We start from the raw sequence: 14,083 nt of genomic DNA, 5'->3' as shown, positions 1-14,083 counted from the left end.
GAGGGCAAACAACAACAACAACAACAACACAGAGAACATCCATCACAATATTTACATTTTGCATAGTAAAACAAACTTAAAGGCAACCATACGCAAATATACTTTTAAATAACTTCTTAAAATATATTGTTTAAACTCCTAATTGGCCAGGTTATTTATTACCAGCTAAATTTATTTGACTTAGTGCGTTCACATTTCTCTGTAGAAGTAGACAATTTGTAAGAAAACTTTCTCCCTTAATCTGTCCAACCATTATCTTCACTCAGATTCCATTCAAGCCAATTTCAGAGCTATCTTAGTTATCTAGTGCTGCTATAATGGAAATACTGCAAGTGTGTGGCTTTAACACAGAGAAATGTATTTTCTTACAGTTTAGGAGGCTAGAAGTCTGAATTCAAAGCACCAGCTCCGGAAGGATTTCTTTCTCTCTGTTGGCTCTGAAGGAAGGTCGTTGCCTCTTCAGCGTCTGCTTCCTTGTTCCTTGGAGATCTCCATGTATCTTTGCATCTATCTTACCTCATCTCTCTCTCTCTCTGCTTATTTAATCTCTTTTATAAAAATCTCAGAAAAGATTGATTCAAGATACATCTAATACTAATCCTGCCTCATTAACATAACAAAGAACCCATTCTCAAATTGGATTATAATCACAGGCACAGAGGTTAGGATTTACAACACATATTTTGGGAGGACACAGTTCAATCCATAACATTCCACCCTTTGGCCCCCAAAATTCATGGCCTTGTCACATGCAGAACATATTCACCTCATCACATCATCCTCCCAAAAGTCTTATTTAAATCAACTCCAAGTCTAAAATCTCACCTTCTGACTCATCTAAATCAAATATGGGGTGAGATGTTAATTAAGCATATTCCATCTTGGGGCAAAATTCCTTACCTGAGAACCTATAAAATCTAGAATACAAGTTATCTGCTTCCAAAATACAATGGTAGAACAGGCACATGGCAGACATTTCCATTACAAATGGGAGAAACTGGAGGGAAAGAAGGGCACTAAGCAAGTAAAAAACCCATCAGAACAATTTCCATTAGCTCTCAAGGCTTGGAAACAATTCTCTGTTTTCTGAGACCGTCTAGGCAATGGCCCTGCCCTCCAGACTCTGGTTGTTGGCTGTGCCCTCTGGATTCTTGGTGGAGGCCCCTAAGCTCTGGGCTTCAGCTCTACCTTCTAGACCAACTAAAATGGAAGTTCTGTTCCCTTGGCATTGGTTGGTTTCATTCTCCTATTCCATCTGAGTGGCAGCCCCACCCCCTCAGCTTTGGGCAGTGGTGGCCCCATTACTGTGGCACCCATTAATGGCAGCCCTGTACACCAGGACTGAGTTGGCAGAGATCTGACTCTTTGAAATCTAGGTGGCTGTGGTCCCACCCTTTGAGATCCAGGATGATCTCTGGAGGAATGTCCTTATCTCTTCTGAGCTGCTCTTCCTAGTGATCTAGGCTTGTCTCCCTTCCTCCATCTCTGCTAGCTAGCTGAATTTAATCTCTTATATCTCAAGAGATTGACTGAAGACACCCCATACTAATCCTGTCTCATTAACATAACAAAGACAACCCATTCCCAAATGGGATTATAACCACAAGCATAGAGGTTAGGATTTACAACACATATTTTGGGTGGACATGATTCAGTCCATAGCAGGAAGGTTGCTAGAATGTTTATATACAGTTTCAGAATTTTGGTTATGTAAAACTGGAAAATATTTTCATGGTCTAACAATTTTTCAGTGTTATCGTGTTCATTGTTCTGCTAACCAGAAGGCTGGCGGTTCAAACCCACCAGCCACTCCTTGGAAGGAAGATGGGGCAATCTACTTCCGTAGTGATACTGCCTCGGAAACCCAAGGAGGGGTCGCTATGAGTCGGGTCCGACTCTACGGCACGTAACAAGTGTTCACTGTAAATAGTTTTACCTGAGCTTCTAGTGAAAAAAAAAATTAATGACTTACTCTTTCCCAGACCTTGTAAATGTTTGGAAATATGCATGGAGGAAAATGATGAAAAATTGATCTTGTGAGTAGTTATTGAAATCAGTAATTAAAGTGAATTTTATTTTCTGTTACTGCTCAGTTTGTGATTAACACTAGAAAGCTGTTATCTTTCCATTTAACTGTAACTGTTTCTAGTTCTTGAAGCATTTTATAATGTAACCATTGCTCTTTCTTGTCTGCCTGTCTCACATGTTTAACTATCTTCTAGAGATTGTCTGATTGTTGTCATTGTTTTAGGCTTTCAAGATGAATCTGGAAAAACTCAGCAAGCCTGAACTCCTGACACTATTCAGTATTCTTGAAGGAGAGCTTGAAGCAAGGGACCTTGTTATAGAAGCTTTAAAGGTATGTTAAAAGAAAAAAAAAAGAGAAGTCATCATGTTTTTTAAAGTGTTTCAGTGGTTATAATTTATTGAACTAGGATATTTCTATAGCCCCCACTGAAATCAGTGAGCTGGGTGTACATAGTGATACTTGCTGTAGGTAGCCATCTATGTGGTGTGATTTCTGTACTCCAAAATAGTCCCCTTAGTCTCAGCTGATGCCTGGACCTTGAATTTCATTTTTTTTTTAGCATAGAGGACCTTTGCTTGTTTTTGAATTCTGACCCCTTTGAGAAATTAATGATACCGGTTTCCTCAAAAATGTGTGTACACATATGCACAAAATTCCAGCTGTGATCTGGAAGATCAAGGACTGCATGAAGACCATAGGTGGATGCCCTGGAATCCATGGATGTTATAAAAGTAATAATTAAGAATGGTTACTTTTTTTTTTTTTTTTTAAAGTATTTGGTATCTGTTAAAATTCAAAGGAGCATAATAACTTTCCAATGTCGTGAGTCCTTTATACCTTGATATAAAGTCTGTCTTGAGAGCACATTTAGACAGGAATAGAAGAGACCATAAGGGTATGTGTGTGAGTACTAGCAAGATACCCCCAAAAGGGAAGAAGGGGGAAGAGCCAAACAAAATGTAGTCCCTACAAAGTGCAACTGGGTCTAAATACCTGAGAAGATTTTCATAGTCTAAAATTTTAGCTAGAGGTTATATTGATGTACCTTCCTAAAGTTCATCAGTGAAAGCTTTATGAAATTATTTATTGTAGTTTTCAAAATTATCCTAGCATTTATTGAATAAAAGAGACATTTGTATTAGTATTTCATGTGTGTTCTTATAAGCTGCTTTGTTGAAGATTCTTCTATAGCAACAGAGATCATTTTCTCATTGTCATTCTAGGAGGCTTAGAGAATCAGTGATTTCCTAAGTGTTCAACAATAACCACTCAATAGAGTTCATACAAAAAGCTGTATCTTTTCTTTAGCTTTTTTTTTTTTCTCATCCTACACTGATGATAGTAAGTTTTTATTTAATCATGGTTGGATAATCTTTTCTTGGATTGTTTTGAATTTATAATTGTGATAAAAATAAAATCTGTGCCTACATATTTCTGTGTGGTACTAGGTTTAGAGTGACATACTAATTTATTTCTTTTATGACTGACTGATGAAGACTAACATTTCTATCGAATTAGATATGCCCCAGAGTACTTAATCATTGAAAATTATTGTTTTTGTTTGTTTGTTTTCCCTTGTAGCTTTGTAATATGTAGTAAGTAATCTTCAGTGGTTTCATTTCTCCAGAGTATACAAGGCAGTTCCTTTCTAATATGAGGGGGATAAAACCAAAAAAACTCACTGCTGTCCAGTCAGATCCAACTCATAGCAACTCCTCCTTTGGTTTCTGAGTCAGTGTCTCTATGGAAGTAGATTGCCCAGTCTTCCTTCCAAGGAGTGGCTGGTGGGTTTGAACCACCAGCTTTCTGGTTAGCAGTCACATGCCTTAGGCGCTACACCACCAGAGCTCCCGTGTAATACTTTACAACTTGCATAATGCTCTAGCAGTTTAGGATTCATTTTTTCTTTGCTCTTTATTTATACTCCTGTAAGTACATTCCATGTACCCCTGTCCAAGAAGTAGTTCATGATTGCCAGACACTAGGCAATGAATGAATGTCTCTAGTGTGTCCCCACCAGTGCTTAACATTTTAATTGTTAACTGCCAACATATATTACAAATAAACATTCATTCCATTTGGTGACTCATTTCTGCCATATCCACAGGCCTTCCCCTTTGGTCACAATTGGTAATTTCTCTTCCCTCTCCTGTAAGTCCCTGAAAACCCTTTTCTATTTCTCATAGCTGTGACTCACTATTATCAGAATTCCTAACCTTCTTAACCTAACCAGGATGCCCTGCCATTCTTACCCCACGTTTATCTGATCAATGAAGAAAAAAGAAGAAGAAAGATTGAGGAAAGTTTGAGCTCATTCCTAATGCTTCATTCCTAATGCTATTGTTATTCCTACTTTCCTCCCCCAGTTTTCTTCTGAAGCCTCTGGCTCCCAGCTCCGTAGGAGTTATCAGCAGGGCTTAGAACTAGAAGCATTCCATGGCCTGGGCTGAAATAGGAAGAACTTTGTTCATAGTAACCCCTTTGAGAACTCAAAGTATTTTCTAGGCGCAGCGTTATTATAAATAGCAAATAGATTTTATGAAACTATAATAGTTTGGCAACATGTGTTAATCAGACTAACCCAAGGATCTACCCCTATTTGCTCTGGGACTCCAGAAAGCAGTTTCCCATAAATATCACCAGCTGGCGTATACAAAAACTTATGGGCCTACTCATAATTGGGTGGAGGTAGAGATGGCTGTCTCTACTGGGAAAATCAGACCTTATTTTCTATAGTTTTGTGTGTATGTGTGTGTGTGTGTGTATCCTCACTACTTTTCAGCCATCTTGTAACCATACAAACCTGTAGAGTTTTATGTTTTGGTAATATCCTCAGCACTAGCACAGGGCCTGGCGATAGATGCTCAATAAATATTTATTGAACAAATGAAAAGATTGTACCACTGTGGTGTATGGCTTTAAAAAATTACCAAAATACTTCAAAGCGAGTGGTATGAATTATTAAATTTTACAGCCTGTTCTTATGTGCTCTACAACATACTTCCTTCTGGTTTTAATGTTAACAGATGCTTAGGTGGTTTCTTGCACATGTTTTCCTAAAATACATTTTTTCTTCATGAATCCAATTATAGGCAGCTTCTGACAAGTTGAAAGAGCAGCTTGAGAAGCAAGAGCTATAATTAAAGGAGCATTTTGATATAAGATACCATTGAGAATCAGGCACAAGTGTTATATTTAGTCTGTGCATGCCGTCTGTAGATGATAAAGTTATCTTCTGAGGGTTAAACTGTATGCAGTTGAGGTGAAATGAATAGCTTCACCAGACGTGGGACATCTTTAAACAATCTATTGTTAAATAAAGTAAGTGGCAAGTGGGATCAAAATTGTTTCAATTTATTTAGAAAAGCAACTGCCCTACCAGATTCTTTAAGTTGCAATGAAATCTCTTTTTATATTTGGAGTAGTTTTTTGTTTGCTTGTTTTATATGTGTGTGTGTGTGTGTGTTGTGTGTGTGTTGTGTTTCAGTAATTGAAGATTTCTATAGCTCTTGCTTAAAAACAAACATCTGTTGGACTTTCTAGACTAATAGGCAGTTTACTAATTTTCTTCCTTTAGTATTATTTTTTCTTAATGTGTGCTTTAGGGGTGGTTTGAAAAGGTTTTGGGTTTTGTCCTGAATGGCTATGGTTGACGTTTTCCTTTTTGTTTCAGTAAAGTTTATCTTTTTTTCCCTCCTTATCTTCAAAATATATTTTTTCTGGACATTTCTTACAAAGCCATATGGTTCATTGTTGCTTCTAAATGAAAGTGGGTCACCCTGGAAGAATTTGATTTATTTAGGGATATATTACAAAGTTACTATAGTTTGTAAGTAGATCCTACTTATAGAGCTGTAATTGTAAAGTAGCATCATTCATTTTCCAAAATTTCTGCAAAGTGCTGTATTGCACTTATACCCTTCTAGAACCCCCATAGTTATGTTCTCTTTCTCCCCAAAATAAAAATGTCTTCACTCTTCTGGTACAGCCAAAACATGTTTGGCATAGAACCAAGGAAGCCAGTAGAAAATAATGTAATATTCATGCTTTCTTATATTTGAAGTCTAATTGCTACAGAGGCCATTTATACTGTATTTGGTCCTAATTGAACTTTATATGAAGGGATTTTCTGTTTTAGAAAGGATTGCATCAGAGAATAACATTCTTTATGAAAATCTTTCCCTTTGACTACTTTATTTTCACGACTGAGAACACTATAGGAATCTCCTTCACAATGGAAGCAAATTGTATTACCTGTGAACTGCGTAAAGTGGGGCAGTGAGGAGAGAGGAAGCATACAGTACAGTTCAGCAAGAGAGACTCAGGTCATTAATTCCACACAAATCTAGGAAATGGCTGCCCAGCATGATCTGTGACTGCTGTAGAGCAGGATGAGGGAACCTTAATCAACAGCATTTTAAAAATCCAAAAAGGAAAGTAGATTTGACTACTAATCTATTACTCTAAATTAAAAAAAAAAAAAAAAACAAGCTCACTGCCTCAAGTCGTTTCCTACTCATAGCAACCCCTGTTGGGTTTCCGAGGCTATAAATCTTTATGGAAGTAGATCGCCTAGTCTTCCTTCCACGGAAAAGCTGGTGGGTTTGAACTGCTGACCTTCTGGTTAGCAGTCAAGTGCCTTATCGACTATACCACCAGAGCTCCTCATTAATCTAAATTAGATTAAATGATTTATTTTTGAAGCTTCCAAATTGAGTGTATTAGATATGCATGTCTTAGATGTGATGCACAGCCACAGTTAGCTATGCCTAATTAGGCTCTACCCTGCATTTATTAGTATCATTTTAAAGCATTCTTTAAATTACTTATATAATGATAAATGGTAAACCATTACAATTTTTATTTAGAATTAGCTTAAGTGATCTTGAATTCTTTTCCAGTGATGCCTCAATCATAAAACAGGTATAACTCTTTTAAAGCTTAGGATGGAACTCTGTTATTTTTGGCCAAAAGCCATTGTAAAACTCCCCAAACAAGCTTTACAGGCAAAAATGTTGGAGACAGGGCAAAGTTTGAAATATATTTGGAATATATGAGACTGTGTAATATGTCACTGTATTAGTTTAACTATTCTGAGTGTTTGAAGCAGTCGGGAGTATTTAAAAAAAAAAACTTGTGGTTGCAGAATATATTGACAGGGAACTTCCAGAAATTCAAGCCAGATTCAGAAGATATGGAACAAGGGATATCATTGCTGATCTCAGATTAATCTTAGCTGAAAGCAGAGAATAGCAGAAAAATGTTTACCTGTGTTTTATTGACTATGCAAAGACATTTTAACTTGTGAATCATAACAAATTATAGATAAATTGCGAAGAATGGAAATTCCAGAACACTTAATTGTGTTGATGGGAAACCAATGAATATACCAAGACTCAGTGGTTCAAATAGAACAAGGGAATATTCCATGGTTTAAAATCAGGAAAGATGTGTATCAGGGTTGTATCCTTTTACCATACTTATTCAGTCTGTATGCTGAACAAATAATCTGAGAAGCTGGACTATACAAGAAGAACATGACATCAGGATTAGAGGAAGACTTATTAACAACCTGCGATATGCAGATGACACAATTTTGCTTGCTGAAAGTGAAGGAGACTTGAAGCACTTACTGATCAAGATTAGTGTGTGAGCCCGAGAGTGGTTCTGGAGAGGCAAAATCATAAGGATGGGCTTCCTAAATGGGTTCTCCAATTTGATTAATTGTAAAGAAACTAGTGACCCTGTCTCTGTTAGTAAAGAGGGCCCCGCTAATCCCTGGCGTGAGGCGGCAACATTAATATGCAAAATAGCACCACCAATAGATCAAGTACTTGTGAGAAGTGAGGCTCTGGGTGATTGCTTATTTGATTCTTTTCTGCAGTTTTGTCAGCATGAGAAGTATAAGGAAGCTGGTTGGTTGGTCCTACTTACATTAGATGAAGTGGTGAAAGAGTGAGATGAGCTCAGGGTTGCTGAGTCACGGCTTAAGTACCGCATAAAAGACCTCAGTGTTTCCAGTTGTGCTCTGAAAGAAAGTGTTATTTCTTCTAGTATCAGAGCTGATATTGCTGAAAACCAAACCCAGAGTCTTATTGTAAGGGTGGCTGAATTACAATGCCAATTAAATTGCCAACCCAGAATGGTGTCTGAAGTTAAAGGGAGGGCACTGACTGGGAAAAAATGGGATCCTGAAACCTGGATTGGGGATATATGGGCAGATAGGAAGATCAGGATATGGAGCCTGTAAATTCTGTTGAATCTCTCCCATCTGAAGGGATTACTGTAAAACCATTATCCCCTTTACTTCAGTTTGATGGGATTAGTCCAGCTGTTCCTGCTGAGTCATTGTCTGAGGCCACGGAAGACATTCCTGAATGTCCTCAGGAACTGCCCAACCACCTATTGTTGCTGCTAGACCTGTAACTAAAGTTAAGTCCAAGCTAGCCCCAAAGGTGAAATAGAAAGTGTGACTGAGGAGGTGGTATGCTGCATCCCAAAAGACCTACTTGATTTTGGTAACATGTACAGACAGAAACCTGGAGAATATGTATGGGAATGGCTACTGAGGGTGTGGGATAACGGTGCAAAGAACATAACATTGGATCTGCAGAGTAGTAAATTATTCAGTATGGCTTTTCTACCCATAAGTCATTGTAAACTCAATGGTGGAATGAGCAACTGAGGAGCTCCTGATTGTAAATGTTATCCACCTGGGTTATTTCTGTTGGGAGTGGTACAACGCAACGTTATGGGAGGCTCACTCTCAAGTGCTTAGAGTTCTGATGCTATGATTGGCTAGTTTGACCACTCTGCCAGGCTCAAAAGGAGGCCCTCTAGAGGCAGAACTCTCTCTGACTGCTGGTTGAGGAAGATGTGCTGCTGAAAGAGACACGGGCTCCTGAGACACGCATTGCTGGGAAAGAGATGCAAGAGACACGCATTGCTGAGTGAGACACCGAGGGACCAGCACTGCTGGGAAAGAGACTGTGAGAGACTGATGGCTGAGGGATGGTGGTTTGGGAGAGAGACTGAGCATTTTTCCTGACCTTGAATTGTAGCCTGTGGTGCTTCCCTAATAAACCCCATAATCTGTGAGCTCTGTGTGGCCACTGCAGTGAATTATCGAACCCAGGAGAGAGGTGGTGGGTGCTCTGGGAGGAACGGTTGGTGAAAGGGCTGGAGGGAGGCAGCATGTCTGACCTGGCAGGAATAGGCCTTGGGCTATTGATGGTGATTCTGTCTTCCTCTTGTGGGATTAGAGGAGGTCATAACATGTGGCCTCCTTGCTGTTTTAGCAGGATCAGTCTGAGTTTATTGATTTAGGACCCCACTCTCAGTACCAAATGTGTTAGACTGGGTTCTCTAGAGAAACAAAACCAATAAAGCTTATATAGAGAGAAAAGGAGAAATTTATCTTAGGAAAATGGCTTACACACTTACAGAAGCTGGCAAGTCCAAAGTTCTTGGATCAAACATCAAGCTGCAGGCTTTTCCCGACTCTCGCAGCTGCAGGGGCTGAGGTGCTCAAGGTTGGCAGGCAGTACACCGGCTATTGACTCCAACAAATGACGAATCCAAGATCACCAGGCCAAATGGTGGATTGTTTGCTCAGGGACATTTGTAGGCAGCACAGCAGAATTCTGATCCACAGAAGAGTGTCTGTTTTCCCAGGATGTCCATAAATATACTGGAAGCAGGCCACACCCCTAGGGAAACTCCCTTTCAACGGACTGGCTGCTAAAAACATATTCATCTGATCCCATCATGGGAATAACCACATCACAACTGCTTAAACCACACAGAATTGTGGTCCAGCCAAGTTGACACACAGCTCCAACTATCGCAATTAGAGACTACAGCCTTCAGTATGGATTGTACCTCAACATAAAGAATACAAAAATCCTCACAACTGAACCAATAAGCAATGTCATGATAAATGGAGAAAAGATTGATGTTGTTAAAGATTTCATTTTACTTGAACCCACAATCAACACCCAAGAAAGCAGCAGTCAAAAAATCAAATGACTTATTGCATTGGGCAAATCTGTAAAAGACCACTTTAAAGTGTTAAAGGATATCACTTTGACCCAAGCCATGGTATTTCCAGTAGCCTTATATACATGTGGGAGCTGGACAATAAATGAAGACCACAGAATTGATGCATTTGAATTGTGATGTTGGTGAAGAATATTGAATGTACTGTGGACTGCTAGAAGAACAAACAAATCTGTCTGGAGGAAATTCAACCAGAATGCTCCTTAGATGTGAGAATGGTGAGTCTTCATCTCTTGTACTTTGGTCATGTTGTCAGAAGGGACCAATCCTTGGAGAAGGATATCATGCTTGGTAAAGTAGAGGGTGGGCAAAAAAAGGGAAGACTCTCAATGAAATGGATTGACACTGTGGCTGCAACAGTGGGTTCAAGCATGGTGATGATTTTGAGGACGGCACAGGACCAGGTGTTATTTTGTTCTGTTGTACATAGGGTCACTATGAGTCATAACTGACTTGACGGCACCTAACAACACAAGTGTTACATATGTGTCTGTAATAAGACAATAAATGATTTACTTTGCTGAAAATATTTTTAAGTAATAGTTGTAATTATCATTAAGGACCTTTTGACAATGCAGTATATAAAAACTCACTGCTATCAAGCCAATTCTGACTCATAGTGACTCCCAGTGAGTTTCTGAGGCGTTAAATCTTTACAGAAGTAGATTGCCTTATCTTCTTTCCATGAAACAGTGGTGGGTTTGAACTGGAAACCTTCTGGTTAGCACTCAAATGCCTTAGGCATTGTGCCACCAGGGCTCCTTATATGCAATATATAGAGCAAAATAAAAGTTACCAAGGAAGTTGCTATGGCTCAAGAACATCACAAATAGAAGTGTACTGTAAGTTCAGGGTTTGACATCTCCTTTTGGTCATGACCTTGTTCCTATTATGGAAGCAGATTATTATAATAAAGGCCAGGGTAAGATAAGGAAGGTAAAATTGAACTATGCAATCACCATGCTTTGTTCTGTACTAGTCACCCTGTAAAGAGTGTTTGCATTGAAACAAAAATAAAATCATATTAACTTAATAATAGATCTGTGAGTATGCTTAAATGGACTCAAAGTTGAAGCATTCTTTGGCATCCATAAATCTGGACTTAACAATTCTTAAGCCAAAAATGATCCTATTTTGATAGATGATTTTTAGGAAGAAGTTTTAAAATTGTGGTACATAGTTTAAATCATTGATAAAGATCACATGAACATGGGCTATAACCAAGAGAAATCCAATTCTGCTTTGAGAAGAACTGGAATATTGGGAAGCAAATACTACTTTAGGGAATTGAATTACTATATAAAGCTTCTAGATTTACATTTATAACCTTTTTTAAAAAACATATTTAAAAGGGAATTAAACAGTGACCAAAACTTTAGAGTGTTTTTTATAGAGTAGCTGATACTCTTTTATTCCTACTCTCTCTGAGTAAAGTTCATACATCAAATCCTAGCTTTTCAAAACAGAAACATAAAGGTAATTTCTAGGTACTACAAAACTATCAATCAGACCATTCAATTTAGCATAGCTGTTAAGAGCATGAGATTTCAAATCTGCCTTAGGTTTGAGCTTTCTCACTTAATTGTCGTGTTACCTTTAACATGTTATTTTACTCTGTAAAGTTTATCTATAAATAGTTTGGTTGTTGTGAAGATTAGGTACTCTGGTGGCATAGTGCCTAAGGCATTGACTGCTAACTAGAAGGCTAGTGGTTCAAACCCACCAGCCACTCCTTGGAAGGAAGACTGGTCAGTCTCTTTCCATGGAGATACCGCCTTGGAAGCCTGAGGAGGGGTTGCTATGAGTCAGAACTGACTTCATGGCAGTGCGATGGCTTTGGGTTTGGGCTGTGTGTGTGTGTGTGTGTGAAGATTAAGTGAGATAGCAAATGCTAAACAAGGTACTCAGTTTTCATTAACTGTTGGTTACTATTATTAGAATATAGGATTCAAAGTCTATCTATTTAGGATAAAAGGTATATTTTATAAAGCAAGAAATACTGATCATATGCTGTCCTTTGTAAGGAATATGAGTTCTTACCTTTCAATTAAATATTTGTTGTTATCAGCAGAGTTTGTACTTTAGCTTGTTTTTCTTATGGAAATTGATGGCTCTGAGTTGATCCACACCCACTCCTACAACCAAAAGCATGTATTTTGAGACAGCTGGCAAGGGTTAAGGGTGACCTCTGGGGCATGGAACAGATGTTATGTTATATTCTTTCTCTCTTTTTATAATATAATGAAAACAGGAAGTAACAGTGATAATGTGATAGCCTTTTTAGCAGAACTGATTTTTTCCCATTGATTTCCTTATTTACTCATCTATTATTGATTTGGCATACTGTTATTTTTTAAAAACAGCTTTATCGAGGTGTAATAGAAATACAATAAACTGTATTTGTTTAAAGTATACAAATTGATAAGTTTTGATATATATATGCAACCATCAAACTATTACTACAGTCAACATTGTGAACACAACCATCACCCTCATGATTTTCCTTGTACCCCTTTGTAACCACTCCTGCCCAACCTTTTCCACTCCTCTCTCCCAACCCCCAAAACTACTGATATTCTATCACTAGAGCTTAACTTATATTTTCTAAATTTTTACATAAATGGTATCATACAGAATGTACTCTTTTTTTTGAGGCAGGGGGCTGTCTTCTTTCAGCATAATTATTTTGAAATTCATTTGTATTGTTTTGTATATTCATAGTTTTTTTCCTTTTTCTTGTCTGGATATACCACATTTGTTTATTCATTCACCTGTTGGTGAACATTAAGGTTGTTTCCAATTAAGGACTGTGTATTATAAATAAAGCTGCTATACAAGTCTTTGTATGGACATACATTTTCATTTCTTTTGGATAAATGCCTAGGAGTAGAATAGCTGTGTAATATAGCAGGTATATTTTTAACTTTTTAAGAAACTACTAAGCTGGTTTCCAAAGTGATTGTCACCATTTGACATTAGTATGAGCCAGTCCTTTTCATTTTAGCCATTCTAAAATCAAAATTGACTTCACAGCAGCTGGTTTTTAATATGTATGCCAATATCTCATTGTAGTTTCAATTTATATCTCCCTAATCACTGATGACTCAGAAGGAAGGTTGGGCAATCTACTTCCGTAGTGATACTGCCTCGGCAACCCAAGGAGGCGTCGCTATGAGTCGGGTCCGACTCGACAGCACATAACAACAATAACAATCACTGATGATGTTGAGCATCTTTTTTTAAAGGAAAAAAAAAAACTTTTTATTGTGATTTGGGTGTAAGTTTACAGAGCAAATCAGTTTTCCATTCAGCAGTCACACACATTTTATTTCATGTCATTGATTGTAATCCCCTCAATGTGACATCACTCCTCCCACATCCTCCCTGTGTTTCTCATTTCTATTCCTCCTTCTCTCCTAACCCTTCCTACCTTCTGAACTTTGTCCTTGGGCAAATGCTGCCCTTTTGATCTTGAATGGTTGATTGTTCTAAGGAGTGTCTACCTTCCTAAAGTTATTGTTCACCTTGTAGACCTATTATTTGACTGAAAAAAAAAGTTCAGTTCCAGGTCTGAAGGGTAAACATAGTCTTGGGGGTTTCACCATTCTCTGTTCGACCAGTAAGTCTGGCCTTTTTAACAATTTTGAGTTCTGTTCCACACTTTTCATCCCCTCTATCCAAGATCTCTTATCATGATCTTATCATGGTCAGCAGTGTTAGCCAGGCACCATCTGTTGTTGTTGTTATGTGCCCTCAAGTTGGTCCCCATCCTTGGGTTGCTGAGGTATTATCACTACAGGGAAATAGATTACCCAACCTTCCTTCCAAGGAGTGGCTGGTGGGTTTGAACCGCCAGCCTTCTGGTTAGCAGTCAAGTGCCTTAAGGCACTATGCTACCAGAGCTCCTAGGCACCATCTAGTTCTGATGTAAGGTTCATAGAGGCTGAGGTTCAAGTGGTCCATTAGTCCTTTGAATAATTTTTCCCCTATGTGAGC

At 38.3% G+C, this 14,083-nt stretch overlaps 1 protein-coding gene across 1 annotated transcript in view; it reads left to right on the top strand.

The window, feature by feature from the left end:
- The first annotated feature begins 2,260 nt into the window (after positions 1-2,260).
- Positions 2,261-14,083, top strand: part of CTTNBP2NL (CTTNBP2 N-terminal like) — a 60,657-nt gene continuing 48,834 nt past the window's right edge. Inside the window, exon 1 of the mRNA XM_007949189.2 lies at positions 2,261-2,359. Coding sequence (XP_007947380.1) covers positions 2,261-2,359 — 99 coding nt within the window. The remainder of the gene's footprint in view (positions 2,360-14,083) is intronic.

The sequence above is a fragment of the Orycteropus afer genome, unplaced genomic scaffold, assembly GCF_000298275.1.
Source record: "Orycteropus afer afer isolate SDZICR_OR568_19922 unplaced genomic scaffold, OryAfe1.0 scaffold00010, whole genome shotgun sequence".
NCBI lineage: Eukaryota > Metazoa > Chordata > Mammalia > Tubulidentata > Orycteropodidae > Orycteropus > Orycteropus afer.
The sequence above is the reverse complement of the archived record's forward strand: the minus strand, read 5'-3'. Positions and strand labels throughout refer to the sequence as shown.